Source organism: Vigna unguiculata, chromosome 7, assembly GCF_037176805.1.
Source record: "Vigna unguiculata cultivar grain cowpea cultivar isolate G323 ecotype 2 chromosome 7, ASM3717680v1, whole genome shotgun sequence".
Taxonomy (NCBI): Eukaryota; Viridiplantae; Streptophyta; class Magnoliopsida; order Fabales; family Fabaceae; genus Vigna; species Vigna unguiculata.
Genome location: NC_140798.1, coordinates 47,812,053 through 47,836,853, shown reverse-complemented (window position 1 = coordinate 47,836,853; position 24,801 = coordinate 47,812,053). Strand labels below are relative to the sequence as shown.

Below are 24,801 nucleotides of genomic sequence, written 5' to 3'. Positions count from 1 at the left end.
TGCATAAACATTAAAACAGTGAAGCAATTTTAGAGTTGCAACAGCAGGTTCAAATAATTTTTGTTTCTTTTAAGTTCTCTACTATTGCCTTTTAATTCTGGAACTCCAATTTGGGATTATTTTATATATCAATATGCAGGAATTTGATTTTTGTGGGTTTCCAATCTTCCATTAATAAGCTTCACAATTTAGTTTCTGATTTGTCTTGAAAGATAAAAGTTGTTTCGATGGGGCAACAGTTACAACAATAACAACGGTGATGCATACATAGAATGTTGTGAATAATTAGAAGAACATGACGCATGTGTTATTGTTAGACCCAGTGAGTGAGTCTGAAGAGGTAATTAAGAGAGTAGAGAAGCAAGAGTGTGTGTTTGTGAGAGATTGTATTAGTATGATCCCAGGTGCATGGGGGAAATATACATACACATTTGGAAAACAAATTTAAGAGAGGAATGGTGCCAAAACTCCTGAAAACTAGGCATCTATAATTCCAATACCATAACCATTTTCACCACCTCCTTTGATAGAAACCAAGGGTACACGAGAATTGGCACGGGCCAAAAAATTTGAATCAAGATACAAAACTATAACCGTGATGTCATCGTGGAAATGTCTCCTCACCCCTCTGTCAATCTTTTTCAAGTCTGAGTATCTCGTTTCTCTTTTCTTCGCAGCTTCACAAAGTGCTGTTTTCACAAGTTTCTTTGCCACTCCCTGCATCACAATAATCTCTTCAATGTTTCAGTCCATTTTTTCAAATCAATGAACATCAAATGTTTAATCAAGTAACAGGTAAATTAGAAGCCTACATTGCGTGGACAACTTTGGACAATGTCAACTGCTTCTTGACTACTCAGATGCTCCCATAACCCATCTGATGCAAATATGAGAAACTGATCTTGAGGACACAATTTCTGTACCAGTATTGCTGGTTCGGCTTTAAGGATTGGCTGCTCAAAGGGTTCTGGGAGTCGAAATTTTGACAATAATGGTGCTCTGTTAAACTCTACCCTCTTTAGGTACGCATCACCAATGGATCTTGAAATCTACAATATAAATAAACCACATATTAACACAGTTCTTCTTCATTCCATCTTGGCTGAGCCATCAAATAATCATGATTGGAAGCAGGGATAAGTGAAATTAGAAAAAGATCAATTGTGATCCAAACAAAACCAACAAAATATGAATAGAACACTGCATGAATTGGACAGTTAATAATATTTTGCAGAAGACATTAACACAAACATTGAATGTCTGCAGGTGTCTTGTATGAATAAACATGTTTTGTAGGGTTGAGTCAGATTTAAAATCGACTTCATGATATTAGAGTCAGGTTAAAGTTTATTTTAATGAAATTGATTGTTTATTGTGTCTATTGTTAATATTTTGCAAAAGACATTAACACAAATATTGAATGTCTGCATGTGTCTTGCATGAATAAACACGTTTTGTAGAGTTGAGTCAGATTTAAAATCGACTTATTCTTAACATGGTATGTTAAAGTTTATTTTAGTAAAATTTGTTGTTTATTGGGTCTATTGTTTCTTTCGCTATCGGATCATCTATTAATGTCTAGTTTCACATTCAAGATACATATATCTTGGCATGAGGGGATGTTTGAAGTCTCATGTCGACTAGAGATAAGGACTTCCAACAAAACACAATGAAAGCAGTGATAAAATTTGAAAGTAGTGACCTGAATGAGACCCTTCACGCGCCAGACCTGGTGCTTCATAACCACTATCTGCGGATCATCAGGATGCAATGAGCGCAACTCTTCTCTGACAGATACTATGCTAGCATTGTGCTCCTCGGAGAGTTGAATAGCTTTAATCTCTTTAGTAGCCTCATCCATTCTACCTAACACTGCACGAGAATCTCCTGCATTTCCAATATAGAGCTCCCCACAACATATTATGCCTATCAAACAGCAAGATCCAACCGACGCTAGAGGCGGCTTATGCAGCCATTGCTTCTCTACCAGAGAAAGAAATTCTTCTTCAGTTGCCAAGAATGCTCTATGGACAACATCAGCTGACATTCCATCGTTTTCAGAAGAAAATTCTGCTTTAAGATCAACCCATTAAGTCAGAAAAACATATCACAACCAGCTAAAAATCATAGTGAATGAAGACAACAATTTACCCCTTTTCTTCTACCAGTAAGTAAATGTCTTAACTCAATCAGTGATGATATTCTTAGAGTTAAATATGTTTTTGAAATTTTCAAAACTGAACTAATTTAGTTTTTCATCTTTAAAAACACGTGGATTTAGTCTTTTTAACTAAATTTTGTTAAGTTTATTTGACGTTTTAATCGTGTTTCTCAATTAACATTAAAGCGAAAATGTGTCAAATTATGTAATCAAATCAAATACCGTCATGAAACATGTTTAAAATATCAAATAAATTAAACAAAATTTGGTTAAAAAACTAAATTTAAGTATTTCACGCATTTCTAAAGTTATGAACTAAAATTGTGTCCAAGTTTCCAGAATAGACCTAAAAGTTGAAGGGACAAAAATTATATTTAATCCGTAGTCTTATCATGCAGAGAGGAAGAAAAACTCACTCCTGATATTCTTAAAGAGACTGTCATTGACAAAGCGGGAAGCTTCTGGACCTCCATGGCCATCGTAGATACCAACAAAAGTTCCAAGAGGAGTTCCCTCAGTTAAACTCAAGGGTCCAGATTCAAGTTGGCTCTGATCCTCCAACAATTTGTTTGCTTGAATAACTGCCATCGAGAATTCACCATGCGCATGTCTTCCAGAATCTTTGTACCACAACAAACCATCAACACGGCCATTTGAATCTCCATGCCTACCAGAAATTTCACCCGTATCAGATGGTCTCCAACAGGGTGACACAATCCGCCTAATTGTAGCTGATACCATCCCTTACATAGTCTCACACACACAACTGACCAACAAATAATTCATCAAATCAAAGTCAATGACAATATCAAAACGCCTACTTTTCCTATCTACACCATCTACGTAACTGACCCCAACTCACAACCTCCACAAATCAAATGCCAATTAAGAAACACTGACACCATAATACATAAAACTCGAAACCATCAAATTGCACTGTCCACAACCTGCACCAGGATTTGAGATCACAATCAATTCATAGACCCCATTCATTAACTATCTATCATCAAACAAACAAACCCACAATGGGTTTTCATCAACACACCACAAAAACCAAGTGCCATCAACATTCATTGCTAGAAAGAAACGAAACCAGCTCGTAAAATTGCATTACAAATATATGTATACACACAAAAAATAAAAATAAATAACAGAATTTATTTTCATCGTACCTTGGATATATATGTCGGGAAATTTAGTATCTCGATAATTTCCTGTGCATTAAAACCCCACTGAGAGAATTTTAAGAATTGGAATTAGTTGTGGTGAAAAGGTTGAAGCTTTAATTTTAGTTTTGGAAGGGAGACAGGGCTTTTGAGGGGGAAATGGTTTGGTTTGTTTTATGCTTCTCCTTTCCTTATTCCATGAAGTTTGTAGCCATAAAAAAGGAATTAGAAAAGAAGAACAAAATGAGTGAGTTTGGTTTGGTGGTGGAAGGAATTTCCAAAGGGGTTTGGCTTTTGGCTTTTGGGGTTGGTTGGCAGTTTTTGTTTTCTAAATTTTATTGCCTTGTGGGGTTTAGACTTTGACCTCCAACTAACCATTATTGTAGGCAACTTTTCCACCTCTCTTTCATTTTCTTAACTTAGTATATTGCAACCATTTCTTCAGACAATCTAACGAACCCGGCGTTTCCAGAGCCTCACTCTCTATTACACTTTCTATTTTTGAAAATATCTTTGACTTCAACACAAGACCTCCTCGGGGTCAAGTTGTTTTATTAGAAAAGTACAACACTATTTATAGAATATATTCGGTACTGCTTATACCAACTATTTTTGTAATTTCTTTGTAAATTTATTCATGCATCTGATAACTTATCTTATTCTCTTTAGAAGAAGTTGGGTTATCATATAAATTTCACAGATATTAAGTATTTATTTTTTACCGTTAATTATTTGTACTCATCACACTGATAACCTTTTTCCATGTCAACAATTTTTAGGTCATTGTATCCTACTATATATATATATATATATATAAGGAATTATTTTAAAAGAGCATCATCATGGTACAACATAAACACGATATCCGTTTTTGTTTTTAGTTTTTAATTACAATAATTTTTGGAATAGTAATAATAATAAAAAAATAAAAATAGTATGAAAACATAAATAGTACAATACTAAAAGAATATACTGTATAAGAAAACTTAAAATTGATAATTTATTTTGGTCGACAATTTTCTCATTAAAATACACTATGATCTCCAAGCCTCCCCTATTCAAACTCCAGAAATCATAAATGTGATGAGTTATACGGTAAATTCCAGAAATTTAACGATACTCCTTATTCCCTTTTTAAACACAATTTTGAATAGGGATGACAACGGGGCGGGGCGGGTACGGGTATCATGATCCCATCCTCATCCTCATAATAAAAATTCATCCCCATCCCCATCCCCAAACCCAACGGGTATACAACTTTTGACCCATCCCCATCCCCACCGGGTAACGGGTATTTTCTTATACCCATACCCATACCCATTTTTTTATTGTTCCATATATCAATTAAATATTTTTTATAAAAAAAATTTAAAAATCACACCAACGGAATCATGATACTATCAAAATATTCAATATTAAAATAACATACTCTTTTTGATTTTCATGATGTCAAATATTAAGAAAAATATTATAATAGTATAAATCTCAAATTAAAGTATCAAATAACAACTAAATAAAATTCAAATAATTATATAAAAGCTAAAAAATTACACATTACTAAAATTTTATAATAACCAAAATATTTATTAATTTTACAAATGATCAGTGGTTTCATTTGCATTCGATCCACCTACACATAGAAAAAAAATGAAAAATTAGATATGATATAATAATTGAAATTGAAAATTTTAATTACTAGAATATAATGTACCTTCTTCATCAGATTCATTTTCACTCATGAGAACATCTTTTCCTTTTAATTTTTTAACACCTACAAACACCAAATGTAGAATATTAGATGAGAATTCACAAAAAATACTAACAAAAAATATTAATAAATTTGAGTAACTTACCTAGATGGTTTGAGTTCCATATCCAACTTCTTGTACACATCAAAGCCTCTATAGTAAATAATTAAACATTATCATGAAACAAAAAATAAATAATAAATAAAATTATCATAAAGGAGTAAAGATAATTAAATGTGTGACCCAAATTTGAGAATATCCATTTGAACATAACATAACGGAAAAAAAAATGTATAATTAAGATTATGATAAAAGGAAAAGTACCTTGAAGATCTGCTTAAACCTTAAAGAACAAGCCAACCAATTAAAAGAGAGTAAAAAAGTGTATAACCAAAGTAACAAAAAGAAGAGCTACAAAATAAGAGTCAAACATTTTCATGAAAATAAATAAATAAATAAAGATAATCAAATGTGTAACCTAAAAATTATTTCATAGAGTAAACCATGTACAGAGAGTAAAAATTATGTAATAAGAAGAAGAAAAATTACCTTCAAAATTAAATTTTGAAAAACAAACCAGACAATTGAGAGAGTAAACAAAGTGTATAACAAAAAACAAAGAGAATGAGAAATATGTTATATATATATATATATATATATATATATATATATATTATATTATATTATATTATATATTATATTACTATGTATATATATATTATATGTGTGGATATCTTATGTTTATATATATATATATAATTATTTATATATATTATATTATATTATATATTATATTATTATTACTATGTATATATATTATATGTGTGGATATCTTATGTTTATATATATATATATTTCTTTTAAATTTTTATAAATTTGTCATGTTATAAATTTGTTTATAAAAGATCTCACTAGTTAAATGATTAATTTGTTTTATACGTATATATTATATATATTATATTATATTATTATGTATATATATTATATTATATTATATTACATGTATATGTGTAAATATATATATATATATATATATATATATATATATATATATATATATATAAAAGTATATTTTATTTATATGTATATATACTATATTATATTATATTATATTATATTATATTTTATGTGTAAATATATTATTTATTTATATATATTTTTTAGATTATTTAATAAATTATAAATAGTTTAGTAATTTAAGCGGGGACGGGTATTTGGGCGGGTATATATATATCCCATCCCCATCCCCAGTTGAAAATTTCGGGTATTACCCATACCCATATCCATACCCAGTCAAAGCGGGGATTCCCCGTCAAAACGGGGACGAGTTCGGGTGATACCCACGGGCACGGGTTTATTTGCCATCTCTAATTCTGAACAACCTTAATTACATCGTTATATAAATCAAGAGAAGTTTATATAAATCAAAATATTAAATTTCAAGAAATATGAACATCATTTCATTTGCCTGTCCTGTTGGAAAAAACGGAAAGAGATTTACAAGTAATTAGCCCTTAGTTACGTATATTGGTTGTTGAACTTACTTCCCAACATATTAATTACATATTTTACCTACTGAACTCGATTAGAGCCATCACGCTGTAACGTGAGATCGACATAGTACACGACTGCGTTACGTTGAATTGTTCCTTTTGAAATGAAGTGTGAAGAATGTATGAATTCGAAGTAAATTATACTGTTGGGTTTTGTATGTAAGATATGTAGTCCTTTACACGGGCAACTTCTAGAGAATTAACAATAGTTCAAAACTAAAGTAATACAATCTTCTGAGTTTTAATATAAACTAAAGCACTACAATCTTAGAGGCGAGTGTTTGGTTAGTGACTAAGTTACGTTACAACTAAGAAAATTCGTGCGAGATACGCTGCTAACAGTTACACTAGAGGCACCAGATCAAACACTGTATCAAAGCTAAACCTTAGAGAGGGGTAAAAGGTAGTAGGATAAAACTAGTTGAAATTTGGCGACAGAAGGTAAGTTTTCATGTTAGTTTTTAAAAAATTACTTTCAATAAAATTTTCTGAGTCACTGAAAATATATTAGTTTACTTTTAATAATTTAACACGGTAACGAGTTTAAAATTGTAATAAATATAACCCGTTACACTTCTATTTATAAAAAAAATAAACATTTTCATGCTTTCACCAATTAAATAAAATTAAGTTATTCCTTTTTCACGATTGTTAAGATTTCCGTGTATGAAAAAAGTGATAACATTTCTCATGAAAAATAAAATTCAAAGTCCATATATTCAATCATGAGAAAAGAAGGGGGAGATACTTTTGTATCGCCGAAGCAATCGGCAGAACATAGGAAGGAAGGCCCGCCTAGGATTCTAGCTCCAGCAAATATTTTTTACTAGATGCTGAAAATATATGGCCCTTAAAGCATTAGCAAAAATCATGGAAACTAAATAAAATTGTCACATATAAGCCAAAAAGGGAAATTTTGGAGAAAAAATAGCTCATAAAAAACACTAAAGCACATCACAATTAAATGATCTTACATCAAATTAGGCTCATTCAATCATCATCAGAGGCAGAAAACTAAGAATACACATTAAAATACAGGAGCAGATTGCACTAGGCAAGCAATGTCTGTCCCTACTACACGTGATCAACCCTGCCATCGTCCTCATTGATTCCATCACCAGCGTGTCTACAAACAAAGACAATAACGTTTCTTAATATCTAGACAAACCATTCAGAGGGTGATAAAATCGAAAATATTAAATGCTTTGTGCTTGGTAACAAAAAGAATAAGATCAGAATTGCATCAAGACGAACCGCCAAGAAGATGTTAGATTCCGAGCTTTTCTGTCTAATTGAAGATTTTCCAATGCACCTGATGTTTGAATTATGTCCTCAGCAAGTTCATCACTGTCATATCGCCAATTGTACTCATCCTTCCTATAGGCAGACATGGAAGATCCTCCTCTTCTATCTGAATGCTAGAGTGTAAATTAAGGGAAATTTCAAGCACGCAAATAACTTTAGGTAAAAAAGTCAATTACAGAAAATACCCACCAGATGATGCCTGGGATGAAGGAACAGCCCTGCAACAAATAGGTGAGTTATAAAAAAATGTCTAGCAGAAATGAAATTGTGAACATCTACAAATATAAATAAGTAAAATAATAAAGTAATACTAGACCAACTTGAAGAGAAATAAGGTCAGTTCTGCACCTTCCCAGTGGAGGTAAGCCACCAGCAACAGACGAGGAAGAATGCCTACGGGAATTCCGTGAGTCGGAGTTTGGTAAAGACTCAGTTTCTGAAGCGGTATATCTCCTACCACTAGCCCTTGCTTGGGATAAATTCTACAGAAGCATATTCATCACATGATTAATCAAAAGTCAGTACACATTTGCAGCATTCTATGAAGTACTAACTGTGCTTTGCACAAAAAATGGCCTACCTAGGGTTTCGTATCATTAACTTCAAACACTGCACATGACAAACGACGATTTCCCCACTATACTATCATGCATCATCAACATTAAGTAGCCAACAACTATCTACACCATTTTAAGAAAAAATCTGCCATGTTTTTTCTTTCAACACATTAGCTTGTCCTCATAATAACATATTTGCACGAGCACAGCACAACACAACTCAATCAAAGAAGAGTCACCCGGAAAATTAGATTATAGCAGAAGGATAATAACTCAATCCAGGCTACTTTTATACTGATGCAACCTATATACTCAGAAATTCCAAGTCATAATTAATAATAGTAGTAAGGAAGGAAGATCGTGACTTTAGCCTATGTATCATTATCTCCTCAACCTTAACTGCAATGAACAGTCTCCTTTCCAAATTAACAACGTTGAATTCACGAAAATTTCAATATAAATTTAACAATTCTTAAAATCAAAAATAATCTAACCAGAAGACCCTGTAACATTTCTACATAGCTCCTATTGCAACAAGGCTTGGAGATAGCCCAGCAGAAGTACTACAAATATTTCCAATAAAGGCTCCCTGCAAATGTTCAATCCAACCGGGCCTTGATTCCTATACTATTTCAGGATCCAAAATCCCTCTAAGCACGATCTAGAAGAAGAACCATTATCTAGATAGATCAGCACAAAATAAAAGCACGGATGGAAAAAAAAAACAATGAAAGCAGCTGATTGAAAAACCTCAAGCTTCAAAAATCCTTCAAGCACATCCAAGAGTAGAGGACTATCTCTGTTTCTGTTGAGATCATAACCATTTTTGGCACTAAACTCCTTAAGTTCCGTCTTCCAAAAATCTTTTTCCTGCAAAAACGAAAAAAAAACAGCCAAAAGCCTTACAACGGAATTAAATGAACACACAAACTAGATGGAAAAATAAAAACAGTTAATTACCAAATTACATTCCGGAAGGTAAACTTTTAGTGTGTGATTGAGCTGCGCCCAGTCAAGGTACTCACATATCATCGCCGTAAGGAGCCTACCTGCACAGCAAATACCAAATTTAAACGAAACATAGCTAGTAATGCGGTGCATTCATTTCCATTGCACGGCAACCTAAAAATTCATTTATGGCCACATATAACTAGCAATAGGAAGCCAATTTTCATGCACAATTGACAAATCGGATCGGAAGTATTAAGAGCAGAGGAACAACTAGTAACAACCGTAATGGAAGCTGGTTATATATTCAGGCCATGTAAAGTAACAACACGGCGAAGGAATATTGAAAGACGGCAAGAGCAGCAAGAAAGTAGGGTTAGGGATCGAGAAAAGGGCGGGAAGAAAGGAACCTGGAGGAGAAGCGTGAAGCTGTTTAGCTCGATCGTTGCAGCTACCAAGCAATGCAGGAGGTAGACCTTGGTCCTTCTCAATCACACGATCTTCCTCTTCGATGGCCTCGAACACACTCGCTCTGAGTTCGGCCTGAGACAAAAATAAAAAATGCAACAAAAACCCTAAGTCCCGTTGCGGAAAAATTGAATGGATCTAGACGGTGGGGAATTAGAAAGAAGAAACCCTAAGCGAAGGAAAGTGAATGTGTTCATGTATCTACGTACACGGATCCTGGCGAGAACGCCTTTCTTCTCGAGAGTGCGAGTGACCAGTGTCTTCAGGTCCATCATTTCCCTCGTGTAGTCGTCCATTTCTCTTTCTCCTTCGCTCAACCAATTACCACACCCAACTCTTTTTTTCTTTCTTCCTTCTTCTTCACCTTGTTTTCCCTCTTTCTGTGCTGCGCGTGCGCGATTGCAAATATTCGCGATTTCGTTGGTCACGTTAGTGTGGATCAACTATGGGCCGTCTCGCTTCTTTACTTCCACGGCCCAGGCCCACTTCTTCATTGGGCTTGATCAGCCCCTTCATTTAAAACCCTTTCGGTTAAAGTTAATATAATTAAGTTTAAAGCATAAACGAATTGTTCTTAGTGCTACTTTAGACAGGTAATAAAGCTTTGTCGGTGCTTTTATTTTTACTTTAAGAAACAGAGAAACAGAGAGTTTGAAGTTAACTGCAATGGCAGCGCTTGACCCTCACTCGTTCACGAAGGCATCGCAGACACGGACGAAGCACGTGTCCCTGAGTCTGTACGTCGACTTCTCGAGCTCCACCATTCACGCCTCCGTGCTCTTCCGTCTGGAAAAGCCACATCAAGGGCCATTCTCCCTGGACACGAGGTCCCTCACCATCCATGGCGTGATCGACCCCACAAGCAGAGCCTCTCTCCCCTTCACTCTCTCCTCGCCGGACCCTATAAAAGGGTCGGAGCTCTCCGTCACCCTCTCCGATCACTCATCCTTTCTCATCACTTACTCCACCTCCCCCTCCTCCTCCGCACTCCAATGGCTTCTCCCACCCCAAACCTTCGCCAAGTCGTACCCTTTTGTCTATACCCAATGCCAGGCCATCCACGCGCGCTCCGTCTTCCCCTGCCAGGACACCCCCGCCGTCCGGATATGCTACTCCGCACGCCTCAACATCCCTTCGGAGCTGTCCGCTGTCATGGCCGCGCGCCACGTCCAGCGTCGTTCGCCCAAAAACGACGACGCTTTGGACGTCGCTACGCCCTCTCCATGGTGCGCGGAAGGGAGGGTGGTGGAGGAGTTCGAGATGGAGCAGTCCGTGCCGCCTTACCTTTTCGCGTTCGCTGTCGGGGCGCTTGGGAATAGGGAGGTGGGGCCCAGGACGAGGGTGTACGCGGAGGATGTGGCCGCTGTGTTGGACTCGGCGGCGGCGGAGTTCGCCGGGACGGAGGACATGATCAGGGAAGGGGAGAGGCTGTTCGGACCGTACGATTGGGAGAGGTTTGATTTGTTGGTTTTGCCGCCTAGTTTTCCCTATGGGGGGATGGAGAATCCAAGGATGGTGTTCTTGACGCCCACTGTTGTTAAGGGCGATGCGACCGGGGCGCAGGTTGTGGCTCATGAGCTTGCTCATAGTTGGACTGGGAATTTGATTACCAACAAGACCAATGAACATTTCTGGCTGAACGAGGTATTGTGCTGGGTGTTTGGTTTCATGTCATGTCATCGGAAAATTCTTGTTTAGTTAGATGTCTAAAATATCAGCTTGGTTTAGTGGCTTCAATTGACTTTTCTTCATAAAAAACATTAGACATACTGGCTAACGTAATTATAAGTGGACATTCAGACATTGAATAGCTCTATTCTGGGTCCAGGATTGACTTTTCATTAAAGCAAATTTATGTAAAGTTTATATCTGTACTACTTAGTTGTTTTTAGAGTAAACAACATCAGAAAATAAATCCATTCCAATTAGAGCCAATCTTAAAAAGACTTAACTATAACATCAATACTTTTGGTGCTGTGCTTATGCTTTCAAGTTATGTCTTTTTTTGTGTTTGAGAAGTGAAAGCCTAATTAGACTAATTCATTGAGTTCATCCTTCTAAAATAATAAAAGTTGTGGAAAGACAGACTTATATGTGCAGTTCTGATTTAAAAGGACATTGATTGTTGAAAAGCATCTAGCTTTGGTTTTTCTGTTTCTAGTCTCAGTATTTGACAAGTTGCCATGGAGAAACAAATAGTGTTCTGGTGTTTGATGATGGATTTTTAATTCATAAACATAATTCTTCTGTGGTTTCTCTGAACAAAGTTGAATCTGTGATGGTGAAATCATTCCTGATTGTGATTCCAGGGCTTCACTACTTATGCGGAGAGGAGGATTGTGGAGGCTGTACAAGGAGAACAAAGAGCCGCATTGAATATTGGAATTGGTTGGAGGGGTTTGAACGAGGATGTTGAGAGGTTCAAGGACAACTTGGAGTTTACAAAGCTAAAAAATAATCAGGAAGGAATTGACCCAGATGATGTGTATTCTCAGGTTCCATATGAGAAAGGTTTCCAGTTCTTATGGCGCATTGAAAGACAGGTATCTGAATTTGTTTTTCCTTGTTCTGATGTGACATGCCCACTTTGCATCAAATTCCTGATATTTGTTTTTGTTTTGCAGAGATTCTGCATTAACTAAAAGTATTAATTGTTAAACTATGTTCATACTTTGAGACTGTTTCTTTTTCTCTTTTCATTTTGGGTTGCAAAACGTGTGCATGGTCTGTTTGTCATTCTGGAGCTAAACTTAACCAAATTTGTTGGAACTGAGTTTTTTGTTGTTAATTTTGGTGTGGTTGGGACAGGTTGGGAGACAAGCATTCGATGAGTTTCTGAAGAAATATATTGCTACCTTCAAGTTCCAATCAATTGATACTGAAACATTCCTTGATTTCCTTAAAGCTAACATACCTGGCATAGAGAACAAGATTGACTTGGTGCTGTGGACGGAAGGTACTGGCATTCCTCCTGATGCTCATGAACCTGATTCAACTATTTATAAATTGATTGTTTCACTGGCAAATGAGTTCATAAATGGGAGGATGCCAAGGGAAGATGAAGTTGCTGGTTGGCAAGGTCAGGAGTGGGAGCTTTACTTGGACAACTTGCCGAAATCCATTGAAGCTTCTCAGGTTAATACTGTTTTCTCAGATTCCTTGTGGTAACATCATTTAGATAAACATCGTATTCTGTCATATTGAACATAGTGGTTTGTTCAAAACATCCATATTCTTCATTTCACATATGTTACCTGTGTTATTCCATCATAATTCTTTGGTACAATGCATGCCATGCAGCTGGTAGACTTGGATTCACGCTACAAGCTATCTGGGTCTAAAGATTACGAGGTAAAGGTGGCATTTCTCAGAAGGGCTATTTCATGTGGATGCAAAACTTACTACAATGAAGTGGAGAAAACCTTAAAAGGAGTTGGGAGAATGAAATATCTTCGTCCACTTTATACTGCTCTTGTGAAAGACGGTGGGAACGAAGATGGTAAAGTATTTGCCAAAACACTATTTTCAGAGGCCCGTGAGTGTTACCATCCGATTGCTCAAGGTGTTGTTGAGGCCATATTTTCCAAGCATCTGTAGAAGGAATAACTCTCGGATTGTTTAATGTATTTGGACGTTTGCATGTTGTCTTTTCTGTACTCCTTTACAATAAATAAGGTTTAACTTTATTCTGACACTTTAACAACTGCTGCAACGAGAATCTCTTTCAAAGCTCTTCTTCTTGAAGCATTTCAGCCATTGGTATAGGGTTATGTGGAGAGCAAAAAGAGTAGATAAGAATTAGTGATCGAGATTTCTCCTGTAAGATTTTTTATTAATATTAAGAAGGATTTAAGAATTTTCATTATATTAAGGACTTTTTTCTCTTAGGAGAGAAAGGGATTTTTCGTCGGAGTATTTCTATTTTTATTTCTTAAAATCACCTTTTTTAAAGAATATATGGTCAGTAGTTGTGGTAGATATTTTTCAAATAACTATTTAGTTAAAGACTTGAAAGAATTTATCATACATGACAATCTTTCGTTAGTTCACAATGTAATCTTTTATTTCAAAACTAATGCATTTATACTAAATTCTATTTTAATTTATAAAAAATAATTAGTTCACAATGAACTGGTGAAATTTATAAAAATTGCTGAGATGGAGTAAAGATAATTGTTTAATGCTTAATTATTGCTAAAATATGGAAACAATACATAAAGAGGGCAACAATCTTTCCTCTGAAACTAATGCCATTGTTGAGTAAAATCATGTTAGTGGTAGGAGAGTTATTACATCTCTCGAAGAATCATTTGCAGCATATTATATAACTTTCCAGGCATGTTTTCTGAAATCTAAACCACTAAACAAGTTCAATAATCCGAGAGAACTAATAGTTTTCCCACCTTATCCTTAGTCTCTTGACTGAATAGTTCTCCATCCAGAGAATCAGTGACCAAAAGAATAAGTACAAAATAAGTAGGCAACATTTTATTCTTTGGTCACGCTCAACTTAATAACAGAGTGACTGAGCGGACTTCTGGATTCCATCATTAGCTACAAGATCCATGTCAACATGCCAAATGTACACTAGCAATATAGCATATAGAGCATGATGCCAACATGAACCACTTGAAGTTAAAACATGGAAATGACAAAACTCACAGTTAACGACTGCAACTTAATCCTAACTCATATCTCAGCTTCTACATTATCAGGTAAGAAAGTCTCTGCTAAAAGTCAGTGCCAGCTAATCCCTCTCACCCAAAAAGAAGCTCATAAACCTCCTTTGGATGACTTATCTTCCGAACCCAAATAGCTTGTTTCTGCACCCATTCCTATTACAGGTAATGAATCCATATCAAAACCTCTTTCTGCAGTTTTATTATAATCTTCATAATCACTTCCACCGGAACTACTCTCCTCTGGAGTTTGAAGCGAATCTGCCTCAGCTTCATCCGTTTTTAAGTCAACATCTAACATGTCTGTATCTCCTTCAGGAAGTCGTTGCTGAAGGGGCACGGCGTCACTGATAACTTGACCCATCTTCAGTTTCTCTCTGTAATCCTCCATTTCTGCTCTGTACCTCTCTTTATCTTTCATGGCCTTCTCTTGATAAACCTTTAGGACAGTGAAACTGAGTGCATTAATATAAACATTACACAAGACACAAGAAAAAAACAAAAGGAAGATGCATGCATGATAAGCTTGTATCACTAAAGAAAATATTTACCGTCTTTTCTGATTCTTTTAACTTGTTCCAAAGTTCACCAATCATCCTACTAATCTCTCTGTCTTTTCCATGGTGAAGTGCCTTTAGTCTTGCATGCTGTTCAGCAAAGAAGAAATTGTACCCACTTCTGTTAGGTTTTGGATGAGCAGGATCTCTTCTTTTTATTTCTGATTTCTTCCTGCGTCTCCGACGATGAACACCCACCGAAGCAGAAGCGTTGGTATTATTAGCTGCGGCACCATGGGACCCATGCATTATAGGATTCTGTGGAGCTTGATAAAGCACTCCTTTGAGTTTCTCTGAACCAATCGTGACAGTAACTAGATAGCCACTTTCAAATTTCCCGTCAATGACCCCGATGACTGGAGATCCAGCCGAAGATGTTGCCATTGCTGAAGACCACAAGAGAATAAGCATTACTACTCATGAAAATAATCAAACAGTTTGAGTTAAAGACATGGAATCGCTGATGATTATTAAAAAACCATACGATAAAAACAAGTGCAACTTCAAGTCTTTTAGTAATATAAAAATTGGTCAACTTCTTGTAACCATTAGTTTACAATAGATTACAGTTTTGCAGATGAACTTTAGTAAAAATTAATACCACGGCCAAATCAAAAAGACAAGCTCAACTGTTACTAATAAAATAAGTGGTTAACTTCTGGTAAAGCTGAGACTTTTACAAGAGATCTCCCTTTTGCAATTGATCTTTTATACAAATTAATATTATAGCCAAATCAATAGTCAGTCAAATAAACGCAAGCTCGTATATAAAATATGCCACAAAATTTCAAAATATATATAAAACAATGCACAAAATGGGCATTGATGTTTGATACAATGTTCTTTTCCATTTAAGTCATGGAACATAAATCTCAAAAGGTAGATAAAACACTAGACCTACTTCTGGTAAATCACATCGTGGCACCTGGCATGTATATCAAACGTTAGGTACTTAATCATGCACACACCAACTCTAAGCTTGCTCTCAACTATGACTATTTCATGAAAGAAAGGTCCTGTTTGGAGATACAGTAATAGGTTGAGAGGAAAGGGACGGTACAAAGAATAGAATTACTATGCCATTCATTAGATTTTTTATGATGGAAACGGGAAGGTAATAAATTTTGCATTCTATTGTTCAAAAGTTGGATGAAATGGTGAGAATTAGAATTGGTCTATGCATCCCCAAATTGAGGGAATATGGGATGTAGCATCCCTTTAAGTTTCATTCTACTTAACGCAATCCATAAATGGCTACCATTGTCATTTCATTCTATTCCAGTCCACCACACCATTTTCTATCATTCCAAATATAGTATTAAAAAGTCCTAAGACTAAAAAATTACAATGACCATAATAAACCCTTTTTTTCTTTTGCTTAGTACATTGTGATCAGCAATTAATATTGTTTCGGGAAAACAAAAAGAAGAGTGAAGACCTTCAGGCAATTTAGCAGCATTAACATTTGACTGTTGAAAAACAGCTGGTTGAATTTCTGGCAAAGACTGTGGGAACTGAATTTTTGGAGGAGGAACTGCCAGGGTTGATTGGTTCTGCAAAACATCTGTCAAAGAGAAGTGAAGATTTTACATTAGAACGGACTCACCCTTAACATTAGTTCAAACCAACAATGCGGTTTAAATGAAATTACCAGGAGCAGTAGGGTCCCATTCCCGGGATTTAAAATAGTAGATTTGTTCGTAGTGGTAGAGCAGTGAAGCATAGTACTTCCTCAAGACAAAAGAAGCATTTGTAGCTGTTGATGGAAAATTGAAGACTGAAGTTACGTCTTTCCATTTCCTCTCTCTAATTATCTGCAAGACAGATGAACCAGTTACAACTTTCAGCACTACAACCACAATAGTGAAGGTAATTCACAGTTTTCTGCCAGAATATCACACAAAAATGCTATAGAAATATGGAGGACAATAGATACCCAAAAACTTCTCACAACATTATTCTATCATAATCTTGAATTGAGAACACTCTAGAAAAAATATTAAATACAACATAAATTGAACTAGATTTACAAAAACATAGAAACTTGAACTAGATTTACAAAAGCATAGAAACTTTATTCACACATAAAATACTATGATCTTAAACATTAAAGAAAAGATAATGACAAAGGAGATTCACAAGATTCACATTGAGAACGGAAACATTTCAGCCAGCTTTCGTGCATATTCAATAACTACCTATAAATTTGTAGTAAAAACACCTTGTGTTATTGGAACCCGCAATGTTCAGAAGAACGACATTGAACACCAGGCAATATTAAATTGATTTAATACAGATTCTGTCAGAGATCCAATCTGATAGAATCCTCTCCCAGCTAATTTTTCTAAACCTCCAACTGATTTTATTGTTGATTGGTTGGAGTAACGCTTATTAATCGATCAATTATTTACTACTCAATGAAATTAGTAGAAACATGTATGCAGTACCTCTTTGTCCTTTTGCTAAAACAAATAAAAGTTACTACCAGAAAATTTGTCTTGTTCCAATTCACCAGTCACGGACATTAGACATGCACGGCAATTTAAGGCATGGAAAAGCAAAGCAACATAAAGGGAGTTATAATCACATCTTACTTTTGCAATCCCTCCACGGGAAGTCACTTCAACAAAGAGGCGATGCAAATCTAGTTCTCTTCCTCCAACAGTAGGAATCCTGCAACAAATTTCAAATGCAACAAAAGTAACTAAAAATGGTATTTGAGGGAGGGGCCCGGGCCTTCTGAATGTTCAAAGTTGTGCAATTAAAAGACATTAATTAGGACGGCAAAATACTTCCAGAAACTACAAATTATATGCTGAGGCCCCGCTTCAGACAATGTAACATCATCATTATTTTAAACTAGTTGACAAAGCAAAGAATGCCTCTAAGATTTCTTAGGTAGAACCACAAAATATCATCAGATATATCAATCTCAAAATCAATATATATAACTATAGACCACGATGTCAGGAATATGGCCCAACAAGTTTGCATTCCAATCCTCAGAAAGAACCAAGAACAAGCTCTACTAATTCACCTCTGCAGATTTTCCAGCGAACTCACTATCCTCTCTTACAGTTTATGGAGGCCTCAAAGTTTTTACACGTACGAACACTTATAAAGCAAATAAAGAAAATACTTATATACATAGGTAACAACCAAATGATATCCAGGGAGCTTACATGTATTTGGTACCCATAGATGCGTGAAGCTTCTCCAAGGTAAACATGAAGAGCTGGGAATTGTCTACAACTTCCTCATATTTTGCTAGAGGAAGAGGATATGCACGAAAGTTCGAAGCTACATCTTTGATGGGTATTGAGCTGTTACCAACGCCAGAAGTTGATGCCATTAACTACTTGATAATTTCAGTCTTCAGTAATTTCCTGCTTCACCATCAACAACAAAGCAAGTTTAACATTTGATAGCACTGCGGAAGGGGGTGAGGGGAATAAGAAAAAGAAGGAATCAAAGAGAGAAAAAAAAAAAAAGCATTGGTACGTTGAAAATCACCCAGCAGCATTTACAGATATGAAAAGGAAAAACATAAATGATAAATGAAATGGCTTACATGCAGACAACAACAAAGAAAAAAGAATGGAGACAAAAAAGTGAAAAGAAACAGACAAGTTCACAGGATAAGAAGAAGCAGAAAGAAATTGTCCCATGAAATAAAAAATAAAAAATAAAAAAGGAAAACAATAAAGAGAGAGAAGCCAATAAAATCACCGTGCAGCAGGAGGTTCAGGACTGAAACAAGCCACAAACCCTGATAGGAGGACACACAACAGGCTGAAGGGGTGGTGGTGAAATAACTTGCAGTGAGAAGGAGGATACAAAGCCCAAGAAAAGGGTATTATGGTACAGAAAAGCTGTGACACAGCCATGAATTCCCTCAGATTACCGAGGATGTAACAGCAAGAACCCATCAAACAAAGCTCAGGGCTCTGGCCTTTGAAACAACAGTGGCTAATCAAGAAAAACCTTTTTAGACTATGGTAATAAAGACGCTCTACAAAGTCCCTTTCTAGTCTCTCCCAAACCCCAGGCACTGTTCACAGACCTATGTAGCCTATAACTGAACCCTGACATCGGTAGAATAGGATGGTATTCTATTGCAAATTGCAATTACGTGATATCTCTCTCAAAATATGTATATATGTATGCATCTATCTATATCTCTGTCTTAACATAACCCTGGCAAACCAATCTTTTCCATACATAAATACGCAATGCATAAAACAAGTCATTACTTTAATTGATCTTTCTCTATAATTTGATACTGTTTCAGGGTAAAAGGGAATTCTTGGGTTGATGTCATGATGCCAGCAAATCCATCCCTCCAGTACCAAAAAGTATCACAAACTTCAATTTTCCAAAGAAAATTCAAATCGGATTTCTTGTCCTTGTTGCATTGCGCCACCCTCTAATGGAGGTCAATAAAGAAAATATAAATTCCTAAAGCAAAAATTTTCATTTATCCATTATCCATCACAATAAAGTGTGCACCTTGTGTGTATGTGTGTGCAACTTTCTTGCATTATATTTCATTAAAGAAGTTGAGAAGAAATAAAAAATAAATAAAGAGAATATATAACCGTAACTTACATTAAAAAGAATATGACAAGATGCAAATCCAGAAGCAGAAAAGAAATGTGAAAAGTACAGGTTTTGTTTATATAAAAAAGACTAAGAGAAAATAAAAATAGTAATAATATATGATGATATTATAAATGTGAGGGTTAATTTACCAATGGTAACAGAAGATATCATCATCTTCTCATCATTCAAATGAAATGACAGCAAGGAAGAAGCTTTCTTTTAAAGACAATAATAATGGCACTGTTATTATAAAATAGATTCGGAGGTGCCAATGAATGAATGAATTTGATGGTGAAGAAGAAAAAATAATAACCCTACAAATTTTATACCCATTTCTCGAATCACGCTTTTACCCTTCATCACTTCTCCATTCTTCCACATACTCAAAGGGTGATTCTGCCTTTGCCCACTCAATTTTGCATTCCTGAATATATTTAATTCGATGTGAAGTTAATGGTTTATTTTCTATTCAAATAATAATAATAATCCTTTCATCTTCTTCAAATTTTCTCAGTAAAAAAAACAATAATCCTTATAATTTTTTTTATAGAATTGTTGAAAGGGAATGAAATGGGCCTCAACCGCATCTGTAACAACTTGCGGAATGTGAAACGCTCACCACATAATATTGTCTATTTTATTTGCCTTAAATCTTATCTTTAGTCTTTAAAAAATAAGGAAAATTTTATTTTTATGAATTATTAATATATAAAAAAACTATATTTAATCCAATAAAAGAAAATATTCTTCTGTGCCTTAAAATAAAAGTTAATAAGCTTATTATTGTATAACGGTTATATTATAGGTGCACTCTATCACTTTATCAGGTTATATTTGGATTAGTGGTTTAAATATTTGATCACGTCTTAAAGGTATAATTATTAGTCATTTGTTTATTTGTAAAAATTATTTCCTTCAGAATAAACTTCTAAAATCGTAGAAAGAAAATAAATTAATAAGAAAAATTACAAATATTTTAATTAACAAAGATAAAGTCTAATGAAAGAAAATAATATCTTTCAAAGAGAGTACAAGTATGAATTTTGATAAATATGTTACTAAACTAATATAGATGCAATTTAATGAAAACATATATTTTTTTCATGTTTGTGCACTTTAAAATCACGTAAAAAAATTATGAATTTTGAAGAATTAGAACAAGCAAAATCCTAAGACAAATTTTAAAATAAGTTAAGCATTTTATATCTACTATTAAAAAACTCAAATTAATGCTATGAAATATAAAAAAAAATAAAAATACTATTTAAATGGTTTCCTATTTACTAAGTCTAAATTGACCCATTTATCGACATAACAGTTCTCAATCCTAAAAATATGTAAAACTTTAAATTCTATATAACTATACTTCTTGGTACATTTCCTCGGTCCACTCTAAAAATCCAAGAAACATTCTTTTCTGAAAATAAAATATTATACACCAAAATAGAATTATACTCCATACTCAATGACGTACATTTTATTTAGGTTACTTTAAATTTAAAAACAAAAACTAAAAAGAAAGGATAGTTGATCCACTTTCTATGTATCTTTTTAACTTCCATTTATGATATTTTATTCCACTATCATGTTTTATTGTTTTCATATTATTTTAAATAACTTTTATTTAAAACTAAAATTATTATTTTTCAATTTTATTCTTTAAATTATCTTTTAAATCATGTTAATCTAAATTTAGTTATTTTATAAATTAAAATAATTATTTTACTATTTTATCTTTTTAACTATTTTTTTAAATTTAACTAATTATTTATAATAAAATTTATTTGACAATAAATATTATTCAAATTATTTTTTTATTATAATTTAATAAATTTTTGCAAGAATAAAAAATATATACATATGCACTACACACCGTGTTTCCACTAATATTAACAATGAAAATATGTTTACTACAAGAGGACATATCAAGCTAAATTTGTTTATCAAAATTTTAACATAATTTAAAACAAAATTAAGAAATAATATTTTTCAGAGAACTTTGACATCACATATTAATTTATCTTAATACTCCTTAAAAATGTTGGGAGGGAAATAGTGTTAATGCTGGCTTACAATTTTTATACAGTTGTAATTAGGGATGACAACATGTCTGGTTGGGCATGAATATTATCTACTCGTACCCCAATCCAAAAAAAAAAACATTTACTCATTACCTACCAATTTATTCGTTGGGTATCTATTTTAAAAATACTTGCAGATTTTTTAAAACAAACAGATATTCATATGTACTCATAAATTTTTTTTAAAAATATTTTATAATTTTTTAAATAAAATTTAAATAAAAATTGAATTTTAAATTTAAATTTAATTTAATTAGATATAAATTAAATAATAATTTTAATTAGATTTAACTTAATGAAATATAAATTAAATTCTAATTTCAACTTTCTGCAAGTATTCATGGGTACGAATAGTATGACCGCACTCAATCTGTTCATAAACGGGTATTAAAATATCCATTATCAGTGAGTAATAAATATTCGCAAATATCAACTACCTATTGTGGATTTTCAGTTCGGTTCGGTTCGATTCAATTCAATTCAGTTTAGTTTGGTTCGGTCCAAATTGGTTTGGTTTAGTGTGGTTCACTTCGGTTCAGTGCAGTTCGGTTCGGTCCAGTTCAGCTCGGTTCAATTCAGTTTAGTTCAATGTGGTTCGGTTAAATTCAGTTGGGTTCGGTTCGATTTAGTGTGGTTCGGTTCAATTTAGTGTGGTTTGGTTCAGTCTGGTTCGGTTCAGTTCATTGTAGTTCGGTTCGATCTGGTTCGATTCAGTTCGGTTCATTGTAGTTCGATTCAGTTTAGTGTGGTTCGGTTCGGTTCTGGTTAGGTTTCGTTCAGTGCGGTTCAGTTTGTTTCGGTTCGGTTCAGTCTGGTCTGGTTAGATTCAATTCAATGCAGTTCAGTTCGGTCTGGTCTGGTTCGGTTCAGTTTAATTCGATTCGGTTCGATTAGTTCAATTCAATAAATAATATATAATGAATTATTTTTAAAATAACTTTTAAATGTAAAACTAGAAAAAAATATATATAAATAAGAGAACCTTTTAAAACAACTGTTGAAGACAAAAGAGATAGGTAGACTAACTGTTAAAAGTCAACTATTTATTAAATAATTATTTTTAAAAATAATAATTAAGGGTACAATTGGAATAATGAATTATGGACACAAAAAGAGGATATCCTCTTTATATATTGTTATAGATGAACAAAAATAATCTAACTAAACTTAACTATGATTATTTGTATTATATTAAAGTAACCAAAACAAATTCTAAACTATTTATAATAAAAAAAAATATTAAAGTAAAATAAATTAATATAAATTAAACTTCTATCGGTTAATTGCTCACTTTTTTAATTATGTAGTTTATTCTATCTTTTTTCTTCAATGACCTCTTATCCTAAACACCGCACACTCTATTTTTTAATTCAATCACCATCATTGAGACAATGATCGTGAGCTTCTCATCTCCGTCACTACTATATAAGGCTATGCGGTCTTGCTCTCGTCGTCCCACCTTATCACCTTCACTGCAATTCTAACACCTCACACCCTCCTAACTAGTATTTCTTTTTTTGAACCTTAACTCTAACTAACATTTATTCTTTTTTTATATGTCTTTTGCATTCTCCTCATTTTTTTATACTCAATGTTTCATTACTCTCACTTCACCTTTTTTTTTTCATAGTCTTATAATATTTTTCTTAAATATTTAGGCTTTTACCAATTTCGTAACTCTATTTTCTCCACTTTGACAAAATAGTTATTTGTGTAAAAGGTTAATACAAACCAATTTAAGCTTGTCCTTTGAATGTTTTGTTATTCAAAGTATACAATTTGTTTATGTTATTGTTTATACACTTGCTATATTTAATTTGGAAAAAAACATTATGTTTCAATTGTTTAAGAGGGACCTCACGATTGTGGTGTTGGTGCTAAAAAAAAATTTGGGTGTGACATTTTTTACGCACATTACAAAGCAACTATCGTTTTTCTCTATATTAATTAATTAATTATGAAAGTGTAAAATTTTACTTTAAATTCTCTCATCTCTTTATGAAGGTGTTTTAAAGTTCAAGACAACTAAATAGTATTTCAATTAAGTTTGGTTAGGTTTGGTTCGATTCAGTTCAGTCTGGTTTAGTTCAGTGTGGTTCAGTTTGGTTTAGTGCGGTTCGGTTCGGTTAGATCTAGTTGGGTTCAGTTTGGTTTAGTGTGGTTTGGTTCGGTCTGGTCTAGTTCGGTTCATTGCAGTTTGGTTCGATTGGGTTCGGTTCAGTTCGGTTTGATCCAGTTTGGTTCAATGCGGTTCGATTCAGTTCAGTGTGGTTCGGTTCGGTTCGATTGGGTTCAGTGCGGTTCGGTCGGGTTCAGTTAGGTTTGGTTCAGTGCGGTTCGGTTTGGTTCGGTTTAGTGTGGTTCAATTCAGTTTGGTCTGGTTCGGTTCGGTTCGATTCAATGTGATTCAGTTCGGTTCGGTCTAGTCTGGTACGGTTCAGTTCAATTCGATTCGGTTCGATTCAGTTTAGTTCAATAAATAATATATAATGAATTTTTAGAATAGTTGTTAAATGTAAAATTAGAAAAAAAAATGTAAATAAGAGAAGTTTTTAAAACAACTGTTGAAGACAAAAGAGATTTGTAAACTAACGGTTAAAAGTAAACTATTTATTTAATAATTAGATTTTAAAATAATAATTAAGGGTACAATTGGAATAATGAATTATGGACACAAAAGAGGATATCCTCTTTATATATTGTTATAGATGAACAAAAATAATCTAACTAAACTTAACTATGATTATCTGTATTATATTAAAGTAACCAAAACAAATTCTAAACTATTTATAATAAAAAAAATATTAAAGTAAAAAAAATTAATATAAATTAAACTTCTATCGATTAACTGCTCACTTTTTTAACTATGTAGTTTATTCTATCATTTTTCTTCAATGACCTCTTATCCTAAACACTGCACACTCTATTTTTTAATTCAATCACCATCATTGAGACAATGATCGTGAACTTCTCATC

At 33.8% G+C, this 24,801-nt stretch overlaps 4 protein-coding genes across 9 annotated transcripts; 1 reads left to right on the top strand and 3 right to left on the bottom strand.

Annotated features, from left to right (window-relative positions):
• Positions 1-307: 307 nt before the first annotated feature.
• Positions 308-3,792, bottom strand: LOC114191774 (putative protein phosphatase 2C 38). Of its 3 annotated transcripts, none has more exons than XM_028081155.2 (5): positions 3,334-3,792; positions 2,578-3,108; positions 1,703-2,073; positions 813-1,049; positions 308-717 (listed from the first exon to the last, which is right to left on the bottom strand). In XM_028081155.2, exons 2-5 carry the CDS (start codon positions 2,900-2,902, stop codon positions 478-480), a joined length of 1,173 nt encoding a protein of 390 aa, XP_027936956.1. In that variant the 5' UTR covers positions 2,903-3,108; positions 3,334-3,792; the 3' UTR covers positions 308-477. The 3 variants fall into 3 exon arrangements, with proteins under 3 accessions (XP_027936956.1, XP_027936957.1, XP_027936958.1); XM_028081156.2 differs by having other exon boundaries at positions 2,578-2,927; XM_028081157.2 differs by having other exon boundaries at positions 1,703-2,070; positions 3,334-3,782.
• A 3,750-nt stretch (positions 3,793-7,542) lies between these two features.
• On the bottom strand, positions 7,543-10,317 carry LOC114190642 (protein TONNEAU 1b-like). Its single transcript, XM_028079602.2, has 8 exons — positions 10,116-10,317; positions 9,849-9,981; positions 9,451-9,539; positions 9,241-9,360; positions 8,282-8,415; positions 8,123-8,151; positions 7,883-8,039; positions 7,543-7,754 (listed from the first exon to the last, which is right to left on the bottom strand). The coding sequence occupies exons 1-8, from the start codon at positions 10,200-10,202 to the stop codon at positions 7,703-7,705; spliced, it is 801 nt and encodes a 266-aa protein (XP_027935403.1). The 5' UTR covers positions 10,203-10,317; the 3' UTR covers positions 7,543-7,702.
• A 239-nt stretch (positions 10,318-10,556) lies between these two features.
• LOC114190641 (peptidase M1 family protein) lies at positions 10,557-13,609 on the top strand. The gene is made up of 4 exons (XM_028079601.2): positions 10,557-11,550; positions 12,216-12,449; positions 12,715-13,041; positions 13,207-13,609. The coding sequence occupies exons 1-4, from the start codon at positions 10,573-10,575 to the stop codon at positions 13,501-13,503; spliced, it is 1,836 nt and encodes a 611-aa protein (XP_027935402.2). The 5' UTR covers positions 10,557-10,572; the 3' UTR covers positions 13,504-13,609.
• Positions 13,610-14,368: 759 nt separating this feature from the next.
• Positions 14,369-20,019, bottom strand: LOC114190236 (HMG (high mobility group) box protein with ARID/BRIGHT DNA-binding domain-containing protein). Of its 4 annotated transcripts, none has more exons than XM_085675526.1 (7): positions 19,894-20,019; positions 18,325-18,528; positions 17,737-17,815; positions 16,794-16,956; positions 16,581-16,706; positions 15,137-15,528; positions 14,369-15,024 (listed from the first exon to the last, which is right to left on the bottom strand). In XM_085675526.1, the coding sequence occupies exons 2-7, from the start codon at positions 18,492-18,494 to the stop codon at positions 14,680-14,682; spliced, it is 1,275 nt and encodes a 424-aa protein (XP_085531652.1). In that variant the 5' UTR covers positions 18,495-18,528; positions 19,894-20,019; the 3' UTR covers positions 14,369-14,679. The 4 variants fall into 4 exon arrangements, with proteins under 4 accessions (XP_085531652.1, XP_027934840.2, XP_027934839.2 ...); XM_028079039.2 differs by lacking the exon at positions 19,894-20,019 and adding an exon at positions 19,396-19,639; XM_028079038.2 differs by lacking the exon at positions 19,894-20,019 and adding an exon at positions 18,872-19,358.
• Positions 20,020-24,801: the final 4,782 nt, after the last annotated feature.

Bases quoted from the DNA above. Each gene is read 5' to 3' on its own strand.
- LOC114191774 (XM_028081155.2), bottom strand. From the start codon at position 2,902: ATGGTATCAGCTACAATTAGGCGGATTGTGTCACCCTGTTGGAGACCA. The intron at 2,074-2,577 runs GTGAGTTTTTCT...TTGATCTTAAAG, and splicing joins TCTCTTTAAGAATATCAGGA to CAGAATTTTCTTCTGAAAAC. The intron at 1,050-1,702 runs GTCACTACTTTC...TTTATATTGTAG, and splicing joins GCGTGAAGGGTCTCATTCAG to ATTTCAAGATCCATTGGTGA.
- LOC114190641 (XM_028079601.2), top strand. From the start codon at position 10,573: ATGGCAGCGCTTGACCCTCACTCGTTCACGAAGGCATCGCAGACACGG. The intron at 11,551-12,215 runs GTATTGTGCTGG...TTGTGATTCCAG, and splicing joins AACATTTCTGGCTGAACGAG to GGCTTCACTACTTATGCGGA. The intron at 13,042-13,206 runs GTTAATACTGTT...CATGCCATGCAG, and splicing joins AATCCATTGAAGCTTCTCAG to CTGGTAGACTTGGATTCACG.
- LOC114190236 (XM_085675526.1), bottom strand. From the start codon at position 18,494: ATGGCATCAACTTCTGGCGTTGGTAACAGCTCAATACCCATCAAAGAT. The intron at 17,816-18,324 runs GTAAGCTCCCTG...AATTTGTTGCAG, and splicing joins TCTATGGGTACCAAATACAT to GATTCCTACTGTTGGAGGAA. The intron at 15,529-16,580 runs GTCTTCACTCTT...TGTGGTCTTCAG, and splicing joins TGCTGCTAAATTGCCTGAAG to CAATGGCAACATCTTCGGCT.
- LOC114190642 (XM_028079602.2), bottom strand. From the start codon at position 10,202: ATGGACGACTACACGAGGGAAATGATGGACCTGAAGACACTGGTCACT. The intron at 9,361-9,450 runs GTAATTAACTGT...TCGTTTTTGCAG, and splicing joins ACCTTCCGGAATGTAATTTG to GAAAAAGATTTTTGGAAGAC. The intron at 7,755-7,882 runs GTTCGTCTTGAT...CTTTGTTTGTAG, and splicing joins AATCTAACATCTTCTTGGCG to ACACGCTGGTGATGGAATCA.